This window comes from Varroa jacobsoni, unplaced genomic scaffold (assembly GCF_002532875.2).
Source record: "Varroa jacobsoni isolate VJ856 unplaced genomic scaffold, vjacob_1.0 scaffold_589, whole genome shotgun sequence".
NCBI classification, from domain to species: Eukaryota; Metazoa; Arthropoda; class Arachnida; order Mesostigmata; family Varroidae; genus Varroa; species Varroa jacobsoni.
The window spans coordinates 170,215-195,194 of record NW_019213491.1 but is presented as its reverse complement, the minus strand read 5'-3'; the positions used below and the strand labels follow the sequence as shown (position 1 = coordinate 195,194).

Here is a 24,980-nt window from a genome sequence, read left to right as displayed (position 1 = left end):
TCGCTACAGACTACAGAACTATTTTATTCTTACTATAAGTGATAGCATATTATTATTTCTACTAAATAGATAGTGCACTCATGACCTGTTGTTGGACGTGGAAACACTTTCTTTTTATGGTTCATTGCGATTCCTTAAGCGTAGTCAAATCTATTCCTTCCGATTTCCTCCCGCCACGTACGAGGAAATACGCCAATACACACGCGTGATGATACTTGTGTGTAAAGATACATATTCCATCCGGTGACATTTCGAAACAATCTTGCCAGATACAATTGGCACCTACACGGTGAGTTAACAGTTGCATGCAACTTGAATAACTTGAGCAGATTTACTTGTTGTGTACTCTGCGAGACCGTTCAGAGTTGTAACAAACTTAGTAATAGGCGCCTGCGGTAGCGGCGGCGGCGGCAAAATTCCGCGGTTATGAAAAAAGTTAGGATGAATCACAAGAATTGATATTTTTTATAAGCAGAAATGCAATGTTCCCTATATGCCTGTATAATATACCGAAATGCTGAGTAATACATAGCAAAATTCGCACCGATTTTACCTCTACATGTGTGTCTATTATGTCGACGCACGATGGAAATATATAAGAGTAAAAATATTTTTAAAAAAATAGAGAAACTATTGTATGCCTTAGCAGGACAAGGTGCTGTGTATATATATGAGCAATATACTGAGGATGGCTACAAGTCCACTAACGGAGTAGTAAAAACACTTCTAGAAATGTTTCTACCCAAAAGACACAAAAAACTTGGATGTGTAATAGTTGTAAAAAATGAAGGAGAACAGATCAGCGCCCTATGTAAAAACTCAGAGAATTCGAGGTGTTATTTCTTAACAACCCCTGTGTGAACCAAGACAACGGTACTTCCGCCATCCCTCATCAAGGGGTAAATCATAAGGAATACATTACATTTCCCAGTTGGAGTGGTTTATTTGGGTTTATTTATCAATACCTGTCTGCATACGTGTGTTACCTTGATGGGCAGGAACTTACCGTGGGGTAGTTCATGGTAAAAAATGACTCCAGATTGCCGTAGAGATTAGGGTCGGTCCCCGTGAGCGGCTTAAGGATCGAGACGCCTTGTAACGGGACCTCAACCGATGCCACGGTCTTCTTTCGGTGTAACTTAAGCTTGCTAGAAATAACGAATCACAGAAAAAACACCATGAAACATTTTAAACGTTGAAAAAACACGATGACTTTTCAATCTATTGTTGTCCTTGAGAGCCTAAAATGACGCCTATCGAAGATAATGTATATAGGAATAGATTCTGGGAGCGCTGTGTGTTGCATATCATTGTATTAGCATGTTTCAGCTATACGTTATGTTAAATTACTAAGCAATCACAAGATAGCGACTGACTTTTAATTTCTGTATCTTGCTCTAAACCGTCCTAGAAACATCCTGATAGGCTGGCAGCAGAAGAGGTACTTATGACCTCCCGGTAGTCCAACAGTCGGATCAAACTGAGTTGATCAACCCAGTTATTCGAAATACTCTTCCTGTGCGTGTTTTATCAGAATTAGCGGAATATAATTTATGATGTTTACGATACCGCCTTACTGTAGCAGCTCGTAGAATCAGGCCGGCGGTCAATTTAAGACAAAAATAAATTGATGATATTGCTATGACCGTTGTTTTTCTCGTCCACAATGGCGCGCTTTTTTTTTTTTTTACAGGTAAAGCTAACAGACACCCCTTACAACTGTTACGCAAGAAATATATCTATGTATTTATTAAAGGTCATAATCGAATCGAAAAATTGCTTTATTGAAATCTAACGACCACTCCGATCCTTATGGTCCTGCCAGCCCAACAATAGGACGCAACGTATCCTATTGCAATACGTTAATAAACTACTTTAGCATAAAGCTAACACCCGCGCGGTTAGGCGTTCATCACTTGATACGTAATCGCATAATCTCTATGTAATATTCATTTATTAATAAAGTATTTCTTACTTTAAGTTAGGGCTAACTTATTGGGGCTATTAAAAGGATATGCCACCGTCAAGAAGTGAGTCTAGCGGAAAAAACTATATTGTAGTGCGCATACTTGAAGCTATATTCTTTTTCTTAGTGGCGTTTTTTACGACAGCTCTTAAGCAAATATATATATATATATATATAAACATGTATAGAGTGAAACAAGTATGTATGTGGTGTCATCACCAGTATCAAATTCAGTATCGATTATGAATTGATGTGTAAATCCTACCTCGAACAGGCTCGAAAAGGTGCTAGCCGAAAATTATAAAGAACACGCTATCGCATTGATTTCGTAAGTTTAGCCTGCTGACCATACTAAACGGGATAGCCTTAGACTGGCTGGCGGTCAGGTACGGTTTTTCCTGATATAAATAGATATGTATAAGCTAATGATAGTAGCAACAATTAAAGATTATACACGACATTTCACCTTAGAATAGTAAACGATGACTCGCATTTTTCAGTGAAACCGAGAGAGTCAAAAGTCTTTCAATAGTTTGATATATATATATGGTCACATATGAGCAAATAGATCGTCCACAAATTTGTTTTCATTGTGCCAGACCGGGTCATGGATCGAATTGCCTTTTCACACAAAGCTTGGTACCAGTGTGGTTGTTGTCATTTCTAAGATAGGCGGCATATATCTTAAGTTCAAGCGATGACTAGCACGATTGCGGGCTTCAGCGGAGTTACGAAGCAGTGGAAATACACCGTGTCGCATAGCGCAAAACAGAAACAAGAAGCAACGGGGCGTTTGTTTTCGGTGTATGCATGTTATGAGAGAAATCGATCTGTCCCGGGGTAGGCGATGGGGTTCCGTGGTGAACAGTCGTAGTGATACATGCTTACTCGATCGTTGATAGTGTTCGATTACTCGGTTACTGAAGTAGTAAATGTATTGCGATACGTATGAGTATTATATATTGTACTATATAATTACAGTCTATATGATATGGTATATGAGGCATCACACGAGAAAGTTCAACGGACAAGTCTAGGTTTTGCAACATATTTTTTTCTTACTGAAAAAAAAAACAACGAGGTTGATTATCAGTTCTCGATAGTAAAACGTATACATATTACCAAAATACATCGGTTTGTGCTAAACGTTAACATAGGGATCATCGTTCTAGTCGATGACTGCGATAAATTATTCCGTCATAATAAGCACTGTCGAGCACTACTTATGGCTAGCTGGAGGCACTTTGTTAGCTTATCCTTTCGAAAGAAAAATGCATTTCGGATCTGTGTATTTGATGGCCAATCAACAGGTCCCAATTTGCTTGGTCATATGGCCTAATGAACTCAAAAACAAACAAAACTCGTACCAGGCCGTAGGACGATGGAAAGCCGCAAATAGACAAACTACATGAACAGTATCTACCCTTCAAAGGTGGCAGCGCTCAAGGCAGCACTCTAGACAGCGCAAAATGACTTCATTTACCCAGAGTTCCAATCCTGATTCAACGTACGTAACGGCGAAGGTCAGACATCAAATTGTCGCTAATATTAAGGCAGGAAAATGGAGAGAGAACGAGAATGCTCGCGAGTAGATTACGTTGACCTCCAAGCCATAGGGACCATGACAACCTGTCAACATTTTTCTATGCGTACCAGACCTCAAGTTCACGGCTAAACTATAATAATTAGGTGGGAACTCTAGAGGAATCAAAGAAATAAGTATAGCAACACACATGGCTTTAGACGACCTGGAATTAGGTTAGCCTTTGTTCTATACTAGATAATACAACTGTAACAGGCAGCCCAAACAACGCTGGTCTAGTGTAATGACATTCTAATCTCGTATAATCAACTAAGATAATGTTATTATTACACGACTCGGGACACTCGACGACAGAAACTGCTACTGGACCGAAGCAACGGTAAGCGCTACTGATCTCGGAGGCTCGGACAAAGTCTTCGACAAAGTGACGATTAGCTGAATTTCAATCAGTCATCTGTTGGACTGTCGAGTTAAAAGCTCATCTTTAGTCTCGTTCCTCATAATCATTTTTATAAAATTAATGGCTCGAGTTCTATCTGAGTTTGTTGCAACGCAATGAGTTAAAATTGATCAACCAAAAATTACCTGAAACATTGATAGATTCATTAAACGTAAAAATAGCCTGACTACACGGCCAAGAGGGTTTAGGGCAAGGTTTGAATTGTCTCCATTACACACCTCATGTTATTAAAATGTATTCATTTATTAAAACGGAAAACTACCTATGAATAACATCATAAATGGGCATTATTCAGCAAACGAGTTTTTTTTTTCTGTATTTGTAGTTAAATAATGTAAAATGTATCTATTCGCCGGTTTCATTTATGACTCTCTGAGCCCGTCTAACAATTCAAAAAAACATGACATACTTCAGGCATTGATAGGCATGCTTACATAAAACCTCGCCCCCTACACATATACAAAGGCTGACAGAAAAGACTTTGCCATTTTTGGAAATCTCCGTTATAGGCAGTCATGCCTCCCCAGAGCGAGCTCACATAGCCCAACCCAACCACACGCCGCTGTAGTACAAGCCAGATTCGCCGTTACGTAAGGGTCGGCGGCACCTACCCGGCCAACTTTGCCGAGACATCGAATTCGTGATGCCAATGTCTGCCGGACGTCAATATCGCCCGACGACAATGTCGGACACCGGCTGTGCCAGATATGCTAGACTGCTCTGAGGTTTTTGGCTGTGAAGTTGGAACGGAAAAATGCAAAAGACCGGATACGGCCCGTGAAACGACGAAGGCATTTTGGCAGCGAGCAGGTAGTTAACAGCAAAAAGCAGAAACGTAGGTATCGAGGCAGGCATCCGGGGCTATACAGCCGTCCACGCAGTATCGAACGGTAAATACGAAATCTAGGTTCCCGTAAGCGACAATGAGAAACCTTTTCTTTTTTACGACTGACCTCTGCTTCTATTTCGCTATGAGGCACCGTTTCTGGCTTATGGAATACGTGCGTGAAATAAACAGCTGGCGACGCACGGTCCAGCCTCTGGACTCTTTTAAGTTTGCCTTAAATGCCGCTAATGCGGGCATGATGGACAAGCTTTAAGGATGGGCGTAATAAAATGGGGCAATACGAGACAGGCATATGCTGCCAGTAGACAGAGCTACATACGACATTCGATGGCTGGCAGAGACATTCTCTCTGGGCTGGAGGCTACCCTCGCAGTGTTCGCTTCATACTACCGCACAAGAGAAGCGAGACGCAAGTTGTGTTCGGCCCTGCGCCTAACGGCATCTCTGTTCTGTGGTAGCAACTCCCTGACGTTTTCTTTTTTGTTTCTGGCTTGTAACGGCAACGATCGCGTCATTGCTTCATCCAGCGACGCTACTACCTCACACACGCTATGAATTGCAGTTCGCGTAGGGTACAGCGAATAAATATTGAAAGAAAACACTTACTGGGGCGTTTGCACAAGCTGCTCGCTTTAATCCACTCCTCTTTCGCAATATAACCCCCTGGTGGCCAGCCAGCTAGCGCCAGCAACCGCTAACGCCGCAGATGCAACCAGAGTGGGAATATAACCTTGTCATCCTTTCTTTTTGTTCTTTGCCCTATCGTTCCTTAAAGCTACGCGCCATCTTAGCAGTTTGGCGATCCTAAAATTAAACTCTTTTTAAAAATTAAACCGCAACGACTCAACAAGAAAGCAGCAAATAAAACGCATGAGAGCTACCATTTATTTACACTATGTAACGAAAAGGTACGTAGAATAATCCTATACATGATAGAGCGCCGTGCAGTATTTGGGGTCGAGACCATCTGTTTGCTTTGAGACTTCAAGAGAACTCCGACAGTACCCCGCTGATAAAACCCGCGTTCTTTTTTGGGTATCTCTCGCGGCGCTCTAGGCCAGACCACTACCGTAGTCATCGTCACCGCTGGCAAAATTTGGAGTGCGATATAGCGTTGTCTAGCCCCCACGGAGATGAGGCCGGATCCTAGCTAACGGCCGTCAAATAGAGCTCTGGCTTAACGTTTCGACCCGACTTTCCTTGTTTAGTGTGCTTGCTTAGCGGTTTCCTTGCCGACGGCTTATGGAGCATGAAGGAGGGCAAAGGGCTGTGTGACTTGGTAGAAAGGGTACCGAACAGCAACAGAGTTGAGACGACGTTGCTCTATCAGCAACATCGACTTTTTCCCAAAAGGTTTCAGTAGAATAGCACACGCGTCAGATACACGCACGCACCGCTAGAACAGACGGCAGTGGGTCCCTTGAAATGCCCTCATCGGTGGATCAGACCAATGACGGCTATTGCTTTTATGCATACGCAACAGGCGTTTGGAGAATTCCGCAAAGCTTTTACGGCTGGCAGGAGTAAACAACCTAATCTAGGCCAACTAAAGTCTTTTCCACATGAGGCAAGGGCATACAACGAGCAGGAGTGAGTTTACGGGCGATTCAGAGGGCTGTAGCTCTACCACCACCGTTATTGTTCGAAATAGGAAATGTTTTACAGAGTTTTACATCCGCTAACCTGCTGGAGATAGGTAGTTTTTTGACGGAAACGAATTCTGTCTACTCACAGTATCTAACACACATCTCACATTGTGGTCGACAAGATTCATAACAGCAACCAGGCAAGACTGAACTATCGAGACAACCCGATATTTTGCGACAGCACCGCATGACGCTTGGCACATTCCCGACGTTGGACGTTTTCTAGCAAGAATTTGGCGTAGCATCTGAGTTGTAAGGGATTTGATTTTAAGGACCAACTTTTAATCACTCAGCTTTTAGGACCAGTGCACACACCCTCGTGACTGCACAGTGTCACCACCGTTGCCGCAAACGTAGCTGCTAATCATAATGAGTGCAGTAGTTCTACAACTGAATTAAGATGACAACCAGTACGTCAAAGAAAACGAAGAAACAAGCAAGAAGCAACTTGTTCTGTATGTAAACGTTGAAACCTTTCGTTTCCCTTTGATCCCTACCAAATGTCTTGATACACTGACAGCAAAAACTTTTCACGTAGCGTTTCATTTTCTCAATGTGCCAACTCCCACAATCCTCTCTCGCTCCGCTATCATCATTTGCCCCAAGTCGATGACGTAAGGATTACTGGTTAACAAAGTTATGGTGCGCATAGGTAATGTTGAAATGCCCAACTTTAAAAATGCCCGCAAATCTGCATCCAGCGAAGTGTGATAATTATGCGGTACGCTGTGACCATGACAGACACAAGCCATCTACCGACGAAGAAAGATGCATGTTGGCGTGCCATTTTCTTCGATTTAGTAATGCAACTGGGGAAGCCGGCTAGCTAAGCAAAGATGCGTTCAAGTAACCCACAAGCAACGCCTGGTCATCTCACGGATACAATTAAGATTGGTCGTAACCTCTTTTCTGAGCCATAGTCATTCAAAGAGTCGTAACTAGAGACAATTGAACTGAGTAAATGTACACGTACGATACGCTGGGTGCCGTCCGTTTGGGGCGGTACATGGAGTTTATACTTAGAAAGTGCTGCAACACAATTAGTTAACAAAAAACTGACTGGTTTTCTATGTAAAATTATGTAAATTTTAGAGATTCTCCTCAGCATTGAAAGTAATCAAACATTCCATATCTTGCTCTGTTTAGAGAGACAGCGTAGAGAGGATATTTCGCACTGTTTAATTTTTGCTATTACCAATTCCATGCGAGTTTTTTTTTTTATCTCAATATTGAGAAAAGGCACAGTCTGGCGCGGATTTGGGACGCCAAGCGATTTGAAAATAGACCAAAAAGTGACCAGAGCTTCAGAAGCGGAGCAATTGTAAAGAGTGCTATACTGGAAAAAATGCCGTAGCGAGCGAACAAGGCTGACTTTGTTTGGATGGAGAAAATTTTCAAATTGAACTTTACTTCAAGGATTATACATATCTATGGGAACGTTAACGCATAGATGCTATTTGCGAACGTTTTTTACGCCTCAATTATTCAAGATTTATCAAGCATGTACCTCACTGCGTTCAATCTAGTTTACCCTCATCTTATTCGACACTTAAAAGTACGTAATCGCATCCATGATATGATCATACCTATTACAAATCTCTGAAGCCATTCTGTTAATTACGTACTATCATATATCACGATACGATTTATGATAGAATAACATTGAGCTAATATATTTTTAGATTACGCTTCATAAGCCTCATAATTTTCACTTCCATATGCTATATGAAACTTCATATGACAGAGCAACGCCGGCAAGGTAGATTGTACTACCTGACCTTTGCGGCTGACACGTACGAGTACAAATCAGAGGTCTCCCTAGAAAATTTGACGGACCCCCCAGGAACTGACGACTATAACGTTTCGTCTCAAACGGGATTCAAAAAATAGTTATCACTTCTCAAAGCCTCTCTGAGCTATCCGATGAAATGATTTCCCAGCTCAGAAATTGATTTGGGTCCTCTTTCCGATAACTGTCTTCTACGTTCGAGCCCATCCGAAGCGTAGTTTGCGGCATCTCAGCACTGAACAGAGTTTCTATCACAGTAAAATCCGGAACGCGCGACTTGCGTCGCAACCGGAAAAAGAAGCAGACTTCGACTCACTAATAATGACAATTTAATTTATTGCCAAGAGACCCACTAAATTAGTTCAGTATGTATAAGGATTATCGGTATTAGGAGAACGGGATTTTTTGCAAGATTTGCGTATTCAAAACAGGGTGTTCGAGCTTCCGTTATCAATAGCTGAATATCTCGCTGAAATAAAAGAGGACTAGAATAGTTTAGAATAGAACTGCGACAGATATCGTAGAGTCTTACATATATCTGGGGGTGTGTCTAGATTTTCCTCTTGTCCATCATTCCGCTCACATCACAGCTCGCTTTATTCACTGAACGACGAGCTGGGCCCGTGCCGCGACACCATATTAATGCGCTCCTGTCTTTCGAAGCGCCGACGCATGCACAAAGTTTTCGTCCATTCTGCCGGACTTCGACCGGAAGACTTAAACAACAGAAGGGCCTTACATGTTTTATGGCATTCTCTATTTGTTTGCCAGCTTTATTATTTAGATTATTTATCTGTATTGTGTTGCATAGTTGGCTTCGAACCTGAATTTTGTGCAGTGTGCCACGGATAGGACCGAACATTGATCTCAAAATAAGACACCTTAGCTTGATCGTTCTCACGTGGTAACAGCAAAGTAAATATGCGAGTTATAAGCCGTCCTATTTCTGCACGCGTCCTAACACTAATCCCATTTCGATCAAGTTAATTGATTCACTAAGCCGTGCACAATACGGTTTTTATCTAACTTAAACCATTGTGCTAACACTAATTTTATAATTTACACTATTTCTACTTTTTATTTCCCACAGCTAGATAAATCTTTAAATTTTACCCGTTCTAGCAATGCGGGTTACGCGGAGCTTACGTGTTAGCGTAAATGTCCTCGAGTGCGCTTTTTCAGCTACCACATTTCCGCCATTACCTATATTGATCCCAGTCAGTTAATGATTGTACATCGTTCATGGTCGACAACGATCGATAGAATCTAAGTTGCGTGAGGATATACTGAGGTAGTACCGGACAAAGAGCAGTCATGTCCTGCCTACGCCCGGTCTGCATAATGCATTTGTCCTTAACCTCCAAAAAAAAAAGAAAAAAAGGCAAGTATTATGATACGGCCCCACAAGTAGGCTTCCCAGCTTGTTACAAGATAATTCTGATAGTAACCGCAAGGATGATCGAATCGACAATACTGTGGTAGCCACCTATAGATAGATATATAGGCGGAACAGCTATTTAACTAAGCTTTAAAATGAACTGTAAGAAGTCAAAACGATGTCGTCGTAATACTGTTATTTTCATTATTGTTTGTCTTTAACTTTAGCGCTTCTTGATTATGAAGAGCACGATGGGAGGCGACTAAGGGCGTCACATACAATACTAGAACTGATCTGGCTGCGATACATACGGCTACTTAGGTATTTGGCTATTCATTCCGATACGTCTTTAGGCTAGGGCATTGTTTTTTCGCGGAGTTATATAAGACACGGTAGTCTTGGTGACACCACGGAGGATAGAACGAGGACTATGTGTGTTTTTACGGTCTCGTCTTGTAGCTGAGGGAGTGGTCGAAGGTCAGACTCGGGAAATCGCTTCTTGTACCAGTTTGCTCTTCAAACTCCCGTCTGCGTATGGAAGAGATTCACAAGACACATTACGCCTTTCTACTGCTGCGCCAGCTTTTGCTATCCATCTGCATCGTACAATGTCTCGAATAGCCAATGCAAGCGAAGTTACCCGACTCTAGTTGGCATGCCTCAAAGTGCCCCCATAGCCCGGCGCATCCGTTTTTATTACCGTCGTGTTGCTACGCGATGTATCACGAACATTGTTTCATACACCAAAAAGCAGCATGAGTACACACACCACTGCGCCTTTCGTGCCTGTTTCCATTGTTTGTAAAAGAGACTAGGAGGTCTAGCTGCGATTACAACTGCAAGTTTCAATACAGCTGTTGCTTAAGCCCAAGACGAACAAGAATATGCAAGACGAGGCAAAGCAACAGGGATTGTCTCTACGATGCCACTCGATCTTCGAGTAACTGCACTTGTTCCGCGCTGTATGCGGCCTCGTGTTACTGGCCAACTCTTGTTTGGTGAAACCCATCGGTTTATTCTGTCATGAGACAAGACAACACGGCGTGCAGGGATAGGACCTTAGGATAGGGCTCTCTATGGCGCCGCTAGGGTACGGTGAATACAATAACAGCATCTATATATGATATTAACGTATACTTCCACATCTAACGTAAAAAATATCGAACAAAACAGGCATTCAAGAAAACTCATACGTATGTATATATAGATAGATATATGCGTATCCATATATATGTGTAGTTTTTTCCTACTACGAGTCTGTGCTTGATTAATGCAATCATTGAATGATGATTGAACAATGTAATGAAAATTTCTCTTGGTATTTGCCTTCCATACTTGACCATTGACATCATGATCAACATCAATATGTTCTATCTAATAGCAGTTTAAAGTAGGTCTGGTTGTGCCAGTGTTACATATACACTTATTGTCCCATTGTGCCCCGGAGCCTTTAGGCACGCTCTGTTCATCTTTTATTGTATGAGTATTCTCTTTCGTTACTTTTTCTGTTATCTTTTCCATTTTGTTTAAGTTCGTGCTCTTCAGAACCCTCTCGACCCAGCGCCGCGGGCATCAGTATTCGCCGCTGCCCGGTTCTTTTGACCTCGACGATTATTGTTGATGGTTTCATGCGACCAACCAGTACCATGTCGTGTTCAATTTTCATACGTTGAATTTTTTCGATTTTTTTTTCCGTTATTACCAACCGCTTTCTGAGACCTGCAAGCTTATCGCAACGATCCACCAGGGCATAACACAGGCCAGGCAGAAACCGTCCCTCGAAGACCCTTTTTTCCTCTTCACTACTGTAATAGGTTGACCTTCATGAAGGTGAAGCGCGGCAACTACACGTAGCAAATGAACAGTTTCTTTTTTTAATCATGGCTGGAAGCGTACTACACATGAAGGGAACATCTTATTTGTCGTTGCTCTTAATTGTTCATACGGAATCAGGATATAGGATCATATAGTGAAAAACGGCAAAAAATATTAATTTGTATATACTTGCGAGCCGTTGCTAATGGCAACTTTATAGCTATGGCCGGAATTGACCTTTGCATTGCAGATCCGATAAATTGATTTCCAGTAGGTAAGACTAATCGAACAGTTCGATTACTCAGAAACTTCCCTTTGCTACACAATAGACTTGTTTGGCCTGGTATCGCAAACGGCAAACCACACCCCACCCCACTCCCGCCTGTCAATTTACGCAGTTTAGCACTGCAATTTGAAGGTAAACGATCCCGTACCTTCCGCAGAGTTATTTTGCCTGCGAGACAAAGAGGTGGGTGGTTGGTGGGGTAAGCGTTAAGATTAGAAGAGAGTCGAGGCAACACCGTATGGGGGAAAGGGGTAGAGGGAACAAAGGCGCTTAATAATTCCTCGACGTACTATGCTGGTTTTGGTGGTTAGAGTAGCCTTGTGGCCTAAGGTCGTATGAAAAAGTTGTTGGCCAATTTTACCCCTGACCCATCAATTAACTATAGCCAAAGACTTTTTGGGAAAGTCGAATTGAAACGGCTCCTTTGAGGGTCATTCCAAGCAATCCGGGTAAGAATGATATTAATGAAGTGCCCGAAATATGCCACGAGAACGTTCTACGTATGGGGTAGTCGACGAAAATAAAATTGATAAAGTGCACTGCAGACAGAGTTTCTGCTTAACAATATTATTATGAATGAGGTACTAAGGAGATACCTTACCTAACTTTTTGCGCGGCTACCACCGCATGTCTAACGCTTCCTCCAAAGACTTAAAGCGCTGTCGAATATCCGAAACATCTGACAAGCAGGTCTGCGGAAACACTTGGGAGGTGCTAGCGCGATTCTAAACTGGTATCGTCTGGGGGACATAATCATCCTTATTGGCTAAGTTTTTTTAGTCACCAAACATAGCTCGATTCCATATTCCAGGTACATTACATATGAAACCTCATGGCAGTAGTAATTTCTGATCATCCAAATATGTATTTATACAGCAACGTTGTTGTACTAATAAATTATGCTGCTTAGTTATTTAGCCAGTCGTTCCGTTTGAAAACGTTACCAGTTACAAGTTCTCAGAGTATTGTTCGCTCCACAGAGTGACTAGTAAAAATGTCTAACTGCTGGTGGACTAGTGCCAATCGCACCCGATACAATAGAAAGAATATATATAACGTTGACAAGCTAAATAAGTTCCAGCCGTGGCGAATGCTACGACTAATATTGTCTGCATTCCTAGGTCATTCCTGCGCACGCAGAAGTATCTTAAAAACTTTTGAAAATAATTTCCATAGTGAACCCAATGTATTTTGAAACTACAGTAAGCAATTTACAAAGGGAAAAAGGCCAAGCGGCTGTTGCCTAATATGAAAGTGCGAAATAGGCCAGCCGTCAGACAGCGGAAAGGTTTTGACTTGGGCCTGACTAAGGTAGAACCAACCGTCATACCAATAACACTACTAAGCCTTATTCTGCGCATTGTGCGTCTGCAGTGTTCTTGGACAGATAGGGACTCACAGATGACCTTTTGAGTTTGTCACGTGGATTTCATTTAGGAGATACTGCTGCTGCTGCTACGACCGCTTCGATCCGAGGGGGTCATGTCGCTTTCAAGGTCATCTTTCTGACTCTATTACACTATCTCACTTCACTCCTGCTATTGGTTTCGAAGTCGGAAGCACCTGCGTTGTGACTGCGCACTTAGACATCGCCCTGTACGATTCCCCGTGTCTGCCGGTAAGGTCGCCGAGTGTGACGGTGTCAGCCTGCTTCGGTCATAGAACCTGCCAGTAGCAGACCTTTAATATCCTGGTAATTTACGTTAACGAATAGTAGCTGTTGTGGTAATGATGATGATGATAGCAAAATGGTAATTTAGCTTCGGTCTCCAGGCATGGGGCATATCTTCTCTTCTATTCCTCCTTCTACCCCCCAAATCCTCGTCTTTCGATGGTCCATTCGGTGTTTCTGGGTAGCTCGTTTGCTTCGTTATTGTCGCATTTTTCCTGGATGGATTACATTAACGCCTACATTTGGCGTAAGTGAACTGCGTATCAGCATTTCTGACTTTGCTTCCTGACCGTACCATGAACCTGAGCCTTGACTTTGGCCCGCCGATTTGTGGCGATCCCAAATATCTCCTTTATTTTTGTTTTTGCAGCAGCCCGCCCATTTCACGTCACCTCCATGAGGTTTCTGTTGTGATCTTCATAATTAAATTAAGAAAAAACGCACGATCTCCCTCTGTTTCTGTGCCCGATCTGCGAATTTTGATCGAATCAACGATTTACGAAACGTACGGAGCCCACTTAGCCTATTTTTGCTGATGGTCTGATTATTCACCGCCATCGCCAGTGCTGTTGGGCTTAGTGGTCTTTATAGTAGTAACAGAGTGAGGATTCGCCAGTAGCGACCGAATCAACAATTGTAGGAAAGCCGCCCATTTAGTGGCCCAGACGAAATAGTATCCTTGTAGTCTAGCCAGGCACAGAAAATTATGAAGTTCCGGAAAGACACGTTGAGCTGCTTGTGTTGTTCGCCCGGCGCAGTTCATTGTCATTGTGCCATCTCACATATGACTCGCTTAGCTCGTCAGCTAAGCTGATGCGGACAAGCGAGACGGACTTGCCTACACAACAACGGAAGCAGGAGCAACAGCAACTTAGCTTCGTACTATTCGCACGCTCAAACCATAGATACTTTTTTTGTACATTTTTCTTTCGCGCACTAGCATATTTGCAGGGAGCGCTAAAAGCAGTAGCAGAGGCCTGGGGTACGGACCCCTGATGCCGTTCCATTTCAACCCGTTTTTGTTGTGTGGACTTTCCTTACACAATGTAGCATGACCAACTGCAACAACCACCAGAGGAGACAAGTAGCTGCTCCTTAAGACACGTATGCACGAGACAACAAAGAGAGGAAGTAAATCGAAAACGATCAGACGAAGTGCTCGCTGTGTCTCACCGAGCCTGATCTCACCATACTGATTCTCCACCTAGTCTAGTTTAGCCCAGCCTAGTTATCCCAAAAGTAACAAAGTGAACAACAAGAGTAGTCTACGCAAACTAGGGGTTGGCCGGCTTCCTTCCATCGCACCATCCCAGGGATCACCTAGTTTTAATTTACTGACCCCTTTTTCCTACACCATCTTGGCACAATGGCGTTCCGCCCGACGACAACAGCTTTGACTCAACTCAGCAGGATTTTAAGTCGCAGTCATTCGTGTTATTGCGGTATTTAGAGTTCTGCTCTTCGAATCCCCTTAATCAACCAGTTTCTATTGCTTTGTTTTGTGATAGGGGAGATCGGCAAACGAGGGGACACGGGCCTGCCGTTACCGCGGGAATAGTCGCTGTCAATTATATCATTGCCACTCTCTACTACTCCCTCCCATACCTAATATCAACGAGTGGGGAGTTGCCCTTTAGCTCTTCCGGTAACAACAGTGCCAGTTAGTTTATAGGTGTTCTTTTCACCACAATGTCACCAACTACTGCTACTTGTTCCGCTAAAATTACTGTCGTCTCAATAAATATCCTTAGTAACAGTTCTACAATAGTATGATGCTTCAAACAGCACGCAAAACGTCGAAGCTGTGGCACTGCTTTGCCAGCGTGCTTATGGGCTTTGGGAGAGGGCTTTGGCCTAAACAAGGTGGAACACGGCAGACCTTCGCTGCATACGAAGTGAACACCAAGCAGAAAGGCAGAATGGAACAGAGACTGAAAGGCAACCAGCTTTGGAACACAGTGCATCAGACCACAGACCGACCAGCCATCGACAGCAGGAGATTAAGGTCAACCTTTTCCTTTTCTCTGGCCCTTCAGGATACAGGATTTCTGGTTCTGCCCTCCAGCCAACTAATACACCGAGTAGAGTCCACAAATAATGGAGCGAATACAAGAATACACATGGCGTTTCGCCGCACGATAGTTTTCTCAGAGCAACGGGCAACGACAAGTAAGTACCTTTTTGATCAGACCGACGAATCGACAAGAGAAAGCTTACAATGGGGGGCATGGCAGGGGCAAGCAGTAAATGACCGTATCATAAGACGACTGCCTACTATGAACGGTATGTTTTACACATTTCATAAAATTGCCACTTAAATAGAATTCAGCTGTGCGACACGTACGATTATAATACATTTACCACCTAAAGCATATTGTGATTGAACGGAGCTACGTGAAGAACTTTGCGGAAGGCTGACAACAAAAAAGATCTTTAAAAATGGGACCTTTTAAATGTACTCCATTTTGAATCTATTCCGAACGACTTAAACCAGCAGTAGCGGGCTTAAGTAGCGTTTACTGGTAGCGTTTACTGGTAGCGTTTACTACACAAAAGTTACGAACACGGTTAAGATCCATACCCGCGCATGTAGCAATTTACAATAAAATATGGACAGGATGAAATAAGTTCAATTAGGCAGCCAGTGGTATTTGTTTTTCAAACTTATTCATTTTGTCATATTCAGAAGTGTCGGCCAAATTGTTCATACACAATGTGATACTTTGCGATAGCGAGCTATCGACTGCAGCGAAGAAATTGAACTTACGCAATGTAAACACGATGGAAAACTTTTACTGCATAGACTTGCCTGATTGAAAAACAAGTTGACATACGTATTTATATTGCAGTTGTGGCTGGCCTACATCGACAGCGATTTGCGCGGTGATCGTAGTCATTAGAACTCAAGCTATCCGAGGCCCCTGCTAGTTTTCCGGTACCTAACCAGCCACCAAATACGGGGTCCTCTGACACCTCTAAGTAAACCTGTATCAACAGGCATGGAAATTTTGCAATAATACAATCTATAACCCTAAACGCTGTGCCAATACAGGAATAGACTGCAAGTAGGCGGCCAAAAAAAAAACCGCGGGTCGTGCCAAAATTGCTTCTCAGCGTCTCGCAAATACCAATATTCAATTCAAAGTTTGCAAAGGCTGGTGTCAAAACCTTTCAGTGGGTTCTATTTCTGCTCTCTCCCTCTCTCTTTTTATATACATTTACGCATTTGTATTGCCGACGATTTGGCGCGTTAGAGTTGAAACGAATTCGTTAATACTCCTGTTTGAAAGCATAGCGTTTCTGTAAAACATACGCCTACGTTGCATTAGTATTGTCGTCGAATTGGTCTGTACACAGCGTTACGCGTCAGGTTTTCAAGAAAAACGCGATACAAACTCGATCTTGGAAAGGACATCAGGCATCTGCACAAGATGGCGTTCTTCGTATGCTCTTGACGCTGTTGCTTCTTTCGCCTTATTTGCTTTGCGTGGTCCCATTCGTTTTTATAGCCGTGGATTTGCTCCACTTTTTACTGAAGTAAAGAGGTTGCATAATGTACTTCACGAAGGGCGACACTCTTGTATTGTCATTGTACATTTATACGCTTGGGAATACCGTCAAATCTATAGTGCACTCTTGCAAATCAGACTAGCTATAATTTTCATCTAAATAGTTCCTAGGGCAATTGATCGTTAAGGTTTCGGAATATAATAGATAGCCTTAAGCTAACAGAACAACGAATACGTTCAATTATCGAATACAATAACCAAGCTGATGAACTTGTGTAAAACCACCCCGGAGCTTCCTGCCAGAGGTATAACGTCCCGTCGCAACCAAAAAAAATACGCAATAAAAGAGTGACCTTACACTATTAATCATCAACAGTGAAAAGAACAGCGGCTATTTCCCCGCTGTTACACAATGCTAATTTCGTTTGTTTGTCGTTCCTTGTATAACTATAGGTTATCTCAAACGGCTGAAAGAAACAGAAAGGGGTCAATACAAACTTAACATGAGATACTTTTTTTTCGGTCAAAAAGGGTGATTAGTTGTAATCACATGTAGGAGACGATCAAAAACACGAGTGCGCATACGTCAGGTTAGGCTTCACTGTTTTAACAGAAGAAACGCCCCCGGGGCCTATTGGATTTGTTAAAAAAGAAGAAACAACATATTTACTTGAACTCAATAGGTGATAAAAACACAGATCATGCTAATAAAATATACAGTCATAAACGAAAGTGCATTATCTTATCCCTATTTAGGAGACCTATCATTCAAATTTATTCGACCTGTACTAGCGATTAGGTACATGGCCCATGAAGCACAGATCTAATATAAACTTTATTACGATATTGCCTGTTCACCTTAAATTAACTTCTATTGCTCAATTCAGCCCTGAACCCTCGACAAGGGCCGTGGCAATTCTACCAGCCAAATGTAGCCTGCTTCAACCTATCCCATTGTCATGACCGGCTGATTGTGCCGCATCAATTCAGTTAAATCAATAGTTTGATTGTGACAGCCCATAATTTACAATTCGATCGGTTTACTGCTCTGATTGGGTATCGGGTAGGACCAATGCGACATTATGAGCCAGCTGCACCGCTGCCTGCGGGTCCCAAAACAGGGGCATCTGAAGGTAGCCCAATACGACCCATCCCATACAGCACACTTCGTTCGATTCTTGCTGTTGCTGCCATCCACCGATCAGCGCATATCCGCGTACGTACATGCAATTGCCCCCAAGTGACGGAACGGCCAAATCAACGAAGTGCTTCCAAAAAGCCGTCCTATCACCATCAATTTTGCAAGGTTGCATTGCGCACGAGGGACCTGGCCATAATAGTTGTACTGGCTCCCATAGCTGAATATTTGTCTGTGTCTAATAGGAATCCTATGCCAGCACATTAATTTGTCTGCCGATATCATTACATACAGAGACACGGGAAAAATATGGGTGCCAGCTACCTGGAGTCACAGATGTAAAATGTTAGTACAGGTGTACTTAAGCTCAATTTGCGCCTAACTATGGTTAGCCAAATTGGTGCCAAATTGGTCGATAGTTAGAGTTCCCCTAATGATCCCTGCGGGGCTCCTGTTCCACGTCGTATACTGCTTTACTTTTAGGGTCATATCAACCGACAGAGCAAACGCGTCGATGCTAACAAGTACGATCCTTTTGCAATAGGTCGTACTTTGTCTCGCTTAACAGCCGACGTACGCATTGGCACCCCATTGCCGTTATATCCATCCTCTATACCCATTTGTCACGTGCGTTTAGCATTCTACATATGTACCAAACAAATGGTCTAGATAAATTATGAGATAAGTATTCTAAATATGATGTTTACCTCGCGATACCCACACGGGCCATACTGAACATACGTAATTTAAGAGCAAGCCTTCTACCCTCTCTAGCTCGTAGTTCTTCTTTTTAGTTCACTGTTTTTGTTCGGAACAGCTCATTAAATGCCATATGTCATATTCATTTGTCAACTAGGCAGTTCGCGTTGTGGCTGCGACGCTGGGCCGAAGGTGGTCAGCTGATCTTGATTTAGTAGCTGTCTAAGCTTAGATCAAGTAGCGGTAGAGGAAATTCTGCAAAGAACATAAAGATCATGTATTACATTTATATAGCTTTATTTTTTTGGTAACAGCAGTGATAGTACGAAGAAAGCATCAGTACGTGCCCTATACGAACGTTTTTGCCATAGGGATCCCTTAGGTCGAGTTTGTGCGAGGATCGGTATAGCGCCAAAGGACCTTTGAAAAAATAGTAGGTAGCGTATTGGTTTGTTAATCTTCGGAACATATTCTAGGCTAGGTTCAAACCCAAGCATAGACACACGATTTATTTCGTGATGGCTGGGAACTTGCCGTCTGCCTGACGGAAGGCCTAAAGGCGATACCGAACGTAAAGCTCAAAACATAGAAGTGAGATGTCAAATATTCTGAGCGGATCAACAAAAGTCGAATTATTCTTTATGTCGTTTTCATTTTTCGGTGCGTAACAAGCAGAAATGAGACAAACGTAGTCAAAACAAGAACGTATTTCCGTGAAATGTGCATCAGAGTATTGGCCAACAGTATCTGTGCTGTCTAAGGTACGACTTAGCCGATCGGATATACTCAGAATTAAACCAGCTTCGATCTCTTTTCACAAAACATATCAAGGTGCATAATAAATAGAGAGGTCTTCTTACCATGCTAATATCTGCTTCCTTTGTCAAGGTTTTGAATGCTGCTGGCAGTGATTGCTTAGAAGGAGTAATTATCCGAGCTGGAAAACAATAGAACGACACTACGTATAATCACACGAAAATGAAGGAGTAACGCAGTCCTTTGCAGCAACAATCGTCGCAAAAATAAAGCAATTTATTTTCTTAGATGTTTAGAAATATATAAGGCCAAGTCTCTATTCCAACTCATTCGCTTGAAAAGTCTTCACCTTTAGATGTTACCCATGAAATGATCAAGTGGGCGTGCGTACACGGAACATCAATTCAGTCGTCTTGAACTTCGAACGTCAGCGGAGTCGGTTCGTCACCGGAAGCAGAATGAACGTTATGAGGTGCAGAACCCTCCAGGCTTGTTAACCCTATCGTCTCTATCGTCACTCAGCTTCCGGTAGCAAAAACAATGACTACAAACATATGCGAGCATGTGGTAGTGACAGCCTCGCCGAGCTCTTCCTGGTCGTTCACTGACAGTTTTTTGAGTGCCCTGTCATTGTCGGTCAGGTGAGAGACCAACTTTTTCTTGACTTTTCTGTTCTCGTATCCTCTCATTGTGAGAAGCAGCTACTATATCACTGTGGTTGCTGAATCGCCGCATTAATTTCAACTAACGTCTATCAGCCACGATGGCATAGGGAAAGTCCTAGCCTTCCACGGCAGCTGCCGAAGCTGGAGTAGGACGAGAGCCCAGCTGCGCTAATTCAAGCCAACCGCCCGTTCCTGTAGAAGTTCACCTTCCACGATGTTGTATAGGTCGTACGCTAGCGCTCGTTGTGGCTAGCGATAAAGAAGAAGAGAGAAAGAGCTTGAGGAAAAGGTCCCCCGCGTCAAGACGGCAGTGAAGTGACCACAGCCGACCATGAGCTAATGAACCAGCTTATCTCTACGACTGTGTAGAATGTTAACTTGGGTTCATTGACCCAAAAGGGATTACTTGAGGAAGCGTACGCGTACATGAGCAGTTGCTAGTACCAGAAGTAGCTGCAGCAAATCACACTTAATTATAAGCAATTGTATATATATATATATATATATATATAAGAAAAAAATAATATAAATTATATCATTTATTCAGAGATTTAAATGCCTCACGAAGGTACTTCTGATACTAAACATATATATACCTATATAATAGTGTATCTAAAAGTATACACTGTGAGACCCAGTGTTTTGAAATAGAACCTACAGGTTATCGTTTCATCCAAGTTTGCTTTCAAGTTGGGATTGCCAAGCCGTCGAAAACAATTTAGTTGTCGACATGGCGGATTAATAGGAGCTGCGAATATATATGAGTTTCAGTGAGCTCTACCACAATGAAGTTCAATTTTTGGGTTAGGAAAGTTTGTGGGATTGCATCTTTACGAAACGTATTATTATGACAATACATGCTTCAGCTCACTGAGTTAAGGATCCCTACCGAAGCCCTTGTCGACCACATGTAGGTGATTGCACATTTCTTTTTCACTGAACACTTTAATTTAGTTCAGTATATAATTTATAATAGTAAAAATGGGGAGTTCCTGGTGCATCAATGTCTCGAAGCTCCATGACCGAGGTAGCTTCCGCTACAGTTACAATTTCAAGAAAACATAACCACAACAAGATGCAGGTCTTTTCTTGCATGGCAAGCTAAATGCTCTCCTTTGCTGTATACTGAGACAATTGTTTCACCTGATTGTATAGCTCCTATAAACTCGCATATCCAATATGCGACCCGCTGCAGTAACGACTGTTACTGTGCTACCTGTTGCTATTACAAGCAGCCATTATTTCGGGAGATGTAAGGATTTACTTCAAAGCAATAGTTCGCTTGCATCCCAATTTTATATTATACTGTTGCGGAACACTTTTTCGTGTTTTGTCGCTCCCGATCATCTGGTGGCTGCAAGTCCCTTAGGAAAAACGTGGTCCTTAGCTTGACTTTGCATGACGGTGCTTTTTGAGCCTCTGGTCCGGTCACTTTTATCTACTCTCCATTTTAGCCAATGTTGTCTGTGCTCGTTCGAGCCTTTCTGGAGGCCGAATTCCCTTGGGAACGTGTCAGTCCAGCAACTCTATTGTAAAGGATCATCGAACGTCACGAGTCCAATGACTGAACCCAGCAAAGGAAAATACAGTGAAAAGAGAAAAGCATCATTTATCCTTAACGTTTTAGCCTTCATCCTATAAGCGACATGTGCCACGTCACACTCCACGCCGGTCGTGCCAGCTTGAGAGACAGAGCTTTCTCAGCTGAAAGAGGTTTTTCAGTCGAAAGAGCTTTTCTCCACGAAGTACATAAAATGAGGTAAGCCATCCCTGAACTTGCCAGAGCAAAACCTAATTAAACAATACTACGCAGGTCAAAAAAGGACGGGAGAAAGTGCGGTTACAATTCAGAGAGGTCCAAGGTATGGGCTTGTGCTCAAGCAAGGTCGATAGCAACCAGTTCAACATGACGTCGCCCACACCGATCGTTCAATTGCTCTCTTTGCTGCAAAAAGCTTAATATCAGGAGGAATATCTAAGCCCGTACGTTTCTTTTTTTCTATTTTTTTGTGTGCACTTCTCTGTCGCTCTGTCGTTCTCCATAACGCCCCTGATTTTTTCCCTTCTTCGGTAGCACTATCGACATTTGTTACGAGTTCTTTCAAAGTTTGCCATGCGTCCATTCCTCTTACTGAAGACCACCGGGCTACCCTCGTCAGCGGCCCGCTCCCGAAGTCACGAATCGAACGTTCAGTGCTTTTTAGACTGTTGCCCTTGTTCTCCCTATGTCTCATCGTTTGCTTCCGCCGCTTTGTTTATTTGAGACCGCCTCCTGTACTTTATGGTTTCCATAACCTGTATACTTGTTTAACCATCTATGCTTGCCGCATTGCTGGCTTACCTTGTTACTCCCTTGTCAAGCAACTTTACCTTTATGACCCGTCAAGAGTCACAATGACCTCGACAAACGCTGCTTGTTGTAGAGCTAAATGCTTCCCAAAGTCGCCTCTGCCTCCACCCTACTGAAAGGGTTAAGGCAATTAATATCAGTCCTGGCCGAGGCTTCTCGTAATGCATGTGGAGTTCCTATTCCACCGACTCTCTTGTAAAATGTCCTTTAAATAGGCTGCTCACGCTTCGATCATTTTTCGGACTCCGTTTGACCACACCCAAACCTGCTATTCTTATTTACGTTGCTTTCCATCTTGTTTTGGAGTCCTATTGTCCTGCTCTTTATTTTACTGCGGCAGCCTTTCGCGTCTTTGTCCAACCGTCCCATACAAACAAACGAATTTCTTGATTCTGGGAATGCGCGCTGCGGTACAGCCATTAGCCTCCCGACGACTCTACAAAACTGTTCGGCGGTGGCGATGACGGTGTTTACGCACGCATGACTATCCATTGTTTTTTAGCTTACCGTTACTTCGGTTTTCGACGCTGCTAATCATAATAATCCCCGATTTTTACCACAGCACACAAACTTGAATACCTCAGCCTTACGCTATACGTGGCAGGCCTACAGTTTTATAGATTATAGAGAGACGCCTCATATGGCGTCACATTAACAGACTAGCGACGTAATGGGAGACAGGAATAACTGGGAGCCGCCACAAAGCGCTCACTCCTGCTTAGCAATGACACCGAACAATTACAATAACAGTTACGCGAATGTAAATATTCAGCAAGAAAAGATGCAGATATGACCTGGACGACGGCATGCACGACGAACGGTATAGCGGGAGTGGTTCACACAGAAGACGAGCGAAATACCTTCAGTTGTCTCGTAGGCTTGTCGTGTATTAACAGCTTTATAGATTAGCACACATCATCGAAGCCCAGGAAAGCGCGCCCTTCTTTAATAAGTCTTCCGACGACATTTCTAAATAATATTTTTTTTCCCACTTTTCGCTGCTGCTCTTTCTGGCTACGAACATAAAACTATTCCGCACATTATAGGTTGTATGACCGTGTGCGGGTACCATCGTACCACAGCCGCCTTGCTGGAAAGGGAGTTAATAAAGGGGCCACTGGCTTGCCCTGAAGACCTGTCATTGTCTTAGGTTTCGATGGCAGCCCGCGAAAAGCCAGCTGCGTAACCCTAAAATATTACCACCTCACTCCAGCTTTCACGATAGCTACAACGGAAACTATTATAGCTTTTTGCGCAAATGCACTAGTAATTAGGTTTCCACTGCTGCTATCAATAAAGTGGCTTTCCTACTAACGTAAAGCCTGAAAGTGAAAATTTGCTCCATATTCGACTTGCCTAACTCGAAACCAAGCCCAGTTGGACTTACAGTGCCCCACGTGATATCCAACGAGGCATCTGGCCCGCTGCAGCAATCTGGCGAGCGATGGTATTTCATAGTTTCACAATTAACTTAGAAACATACTAGATACAGAATTTCTGAGTTAAGTAGGCTGGCGTCATTCTGTAACAATGTCTACGCCAACGACATTACGATATGACTAGGTCCTTGACTTGTCGCTCGAGTAGCGTCGTAAATTGAGAAAATGTACCCACCTTAAACCGATCAAACAACTCATTCTAATGGACGTTTCTTCTTTGTTGTTAACGCCGCCTACGTAGTAAGATTCGAGCTGATTTTGGAGGAAATAGCCAGAGGTGGATACTTGTAGTTATGCAGGAGCAAAGTTCAATAGATTACCCCGAGATCGCTCTCCTTTTGTTTGAGGCTAAGAGAGTGGCTGACTAATTTCATCCTATGCACTCAAGGGGCACATGCGCGCATTTTTGTAATATTTAAAAATAGAGGACAGACCTGCTGTTCGAGTAATCACTTGGCTTTTCAGCTACTGTCACTATTGAAATGATAAAGAAGCTTCGTAAATTGCAAACGAATACGCACACGACGCGTGTAAATAACGAAAGAGTGATGTTTTTTCGGAGAGAACATCTCATACAATGGCTTTGCACAGGTAAAAGTGGCGATCAAGAAACAGAGAGAAGCTGTAACCCGCTCGATCCACCCGAATTTCACATAGGGAACGTTGTCATCAACGCTACTTGTAAGCAATGCCCTAACCTGTAGTTGGGATTGGATCAACAATGACTAACAGGATTCGTTTTCTAATTGAAGGACCCTGATGTTATTAGAGCCTAATTCACCCTAGGTTTAATTTGATGAAAAATATGAGCGCTGTGAATTAGTATGCCGCGTCTGTGACTCATGGCTAGACGTATAAGTCCAGTGTGGTGGCCAATGAGTCCTTTCGCGAAGTGTTCAGAAAGCTGCTTTTGACAACATTCTATTATTGGTCGACACTTACATCCTCATCTGGGTTCCCTCTGTCAGTTACGAGTCGCCATCGGTCGCTGAGCTACATGATATGCGTAATAGAGTTTACAA

The 24,980-nt window shown here is 42.9% G+C and overlaps 1 protein-coding gene across 3 annotated transcripts in view; it reads right to left on the bottom strand.

Annotated features, from left to right (window-relative positions):
* GlcT (ceramide glucosyltransferase) overlaps positions 1–24,980 on the bottom strand; it is a 131,149-nt gene that overhangs the window by 65,595 nt on the left and 40,574 nt on the right. For all 3 annotated transcript variants that reach the window (XR_015311635.1, XR_015311636.1, XM_022835401.2), the window contains exon 2: positions 1,007–1,148. Coding sequence is in view for 1 of the 3 variants with exons in the window: in XM_022835401.2 (XP_022691136.1) it covers positions 1,007–1,148 (142 nt within the window). In the remaining 2 variants the exon portion in view is untranslated. The remainder of the gene's footprint in view (positions 1–1,006; positions 1,149–24,980) is intronic.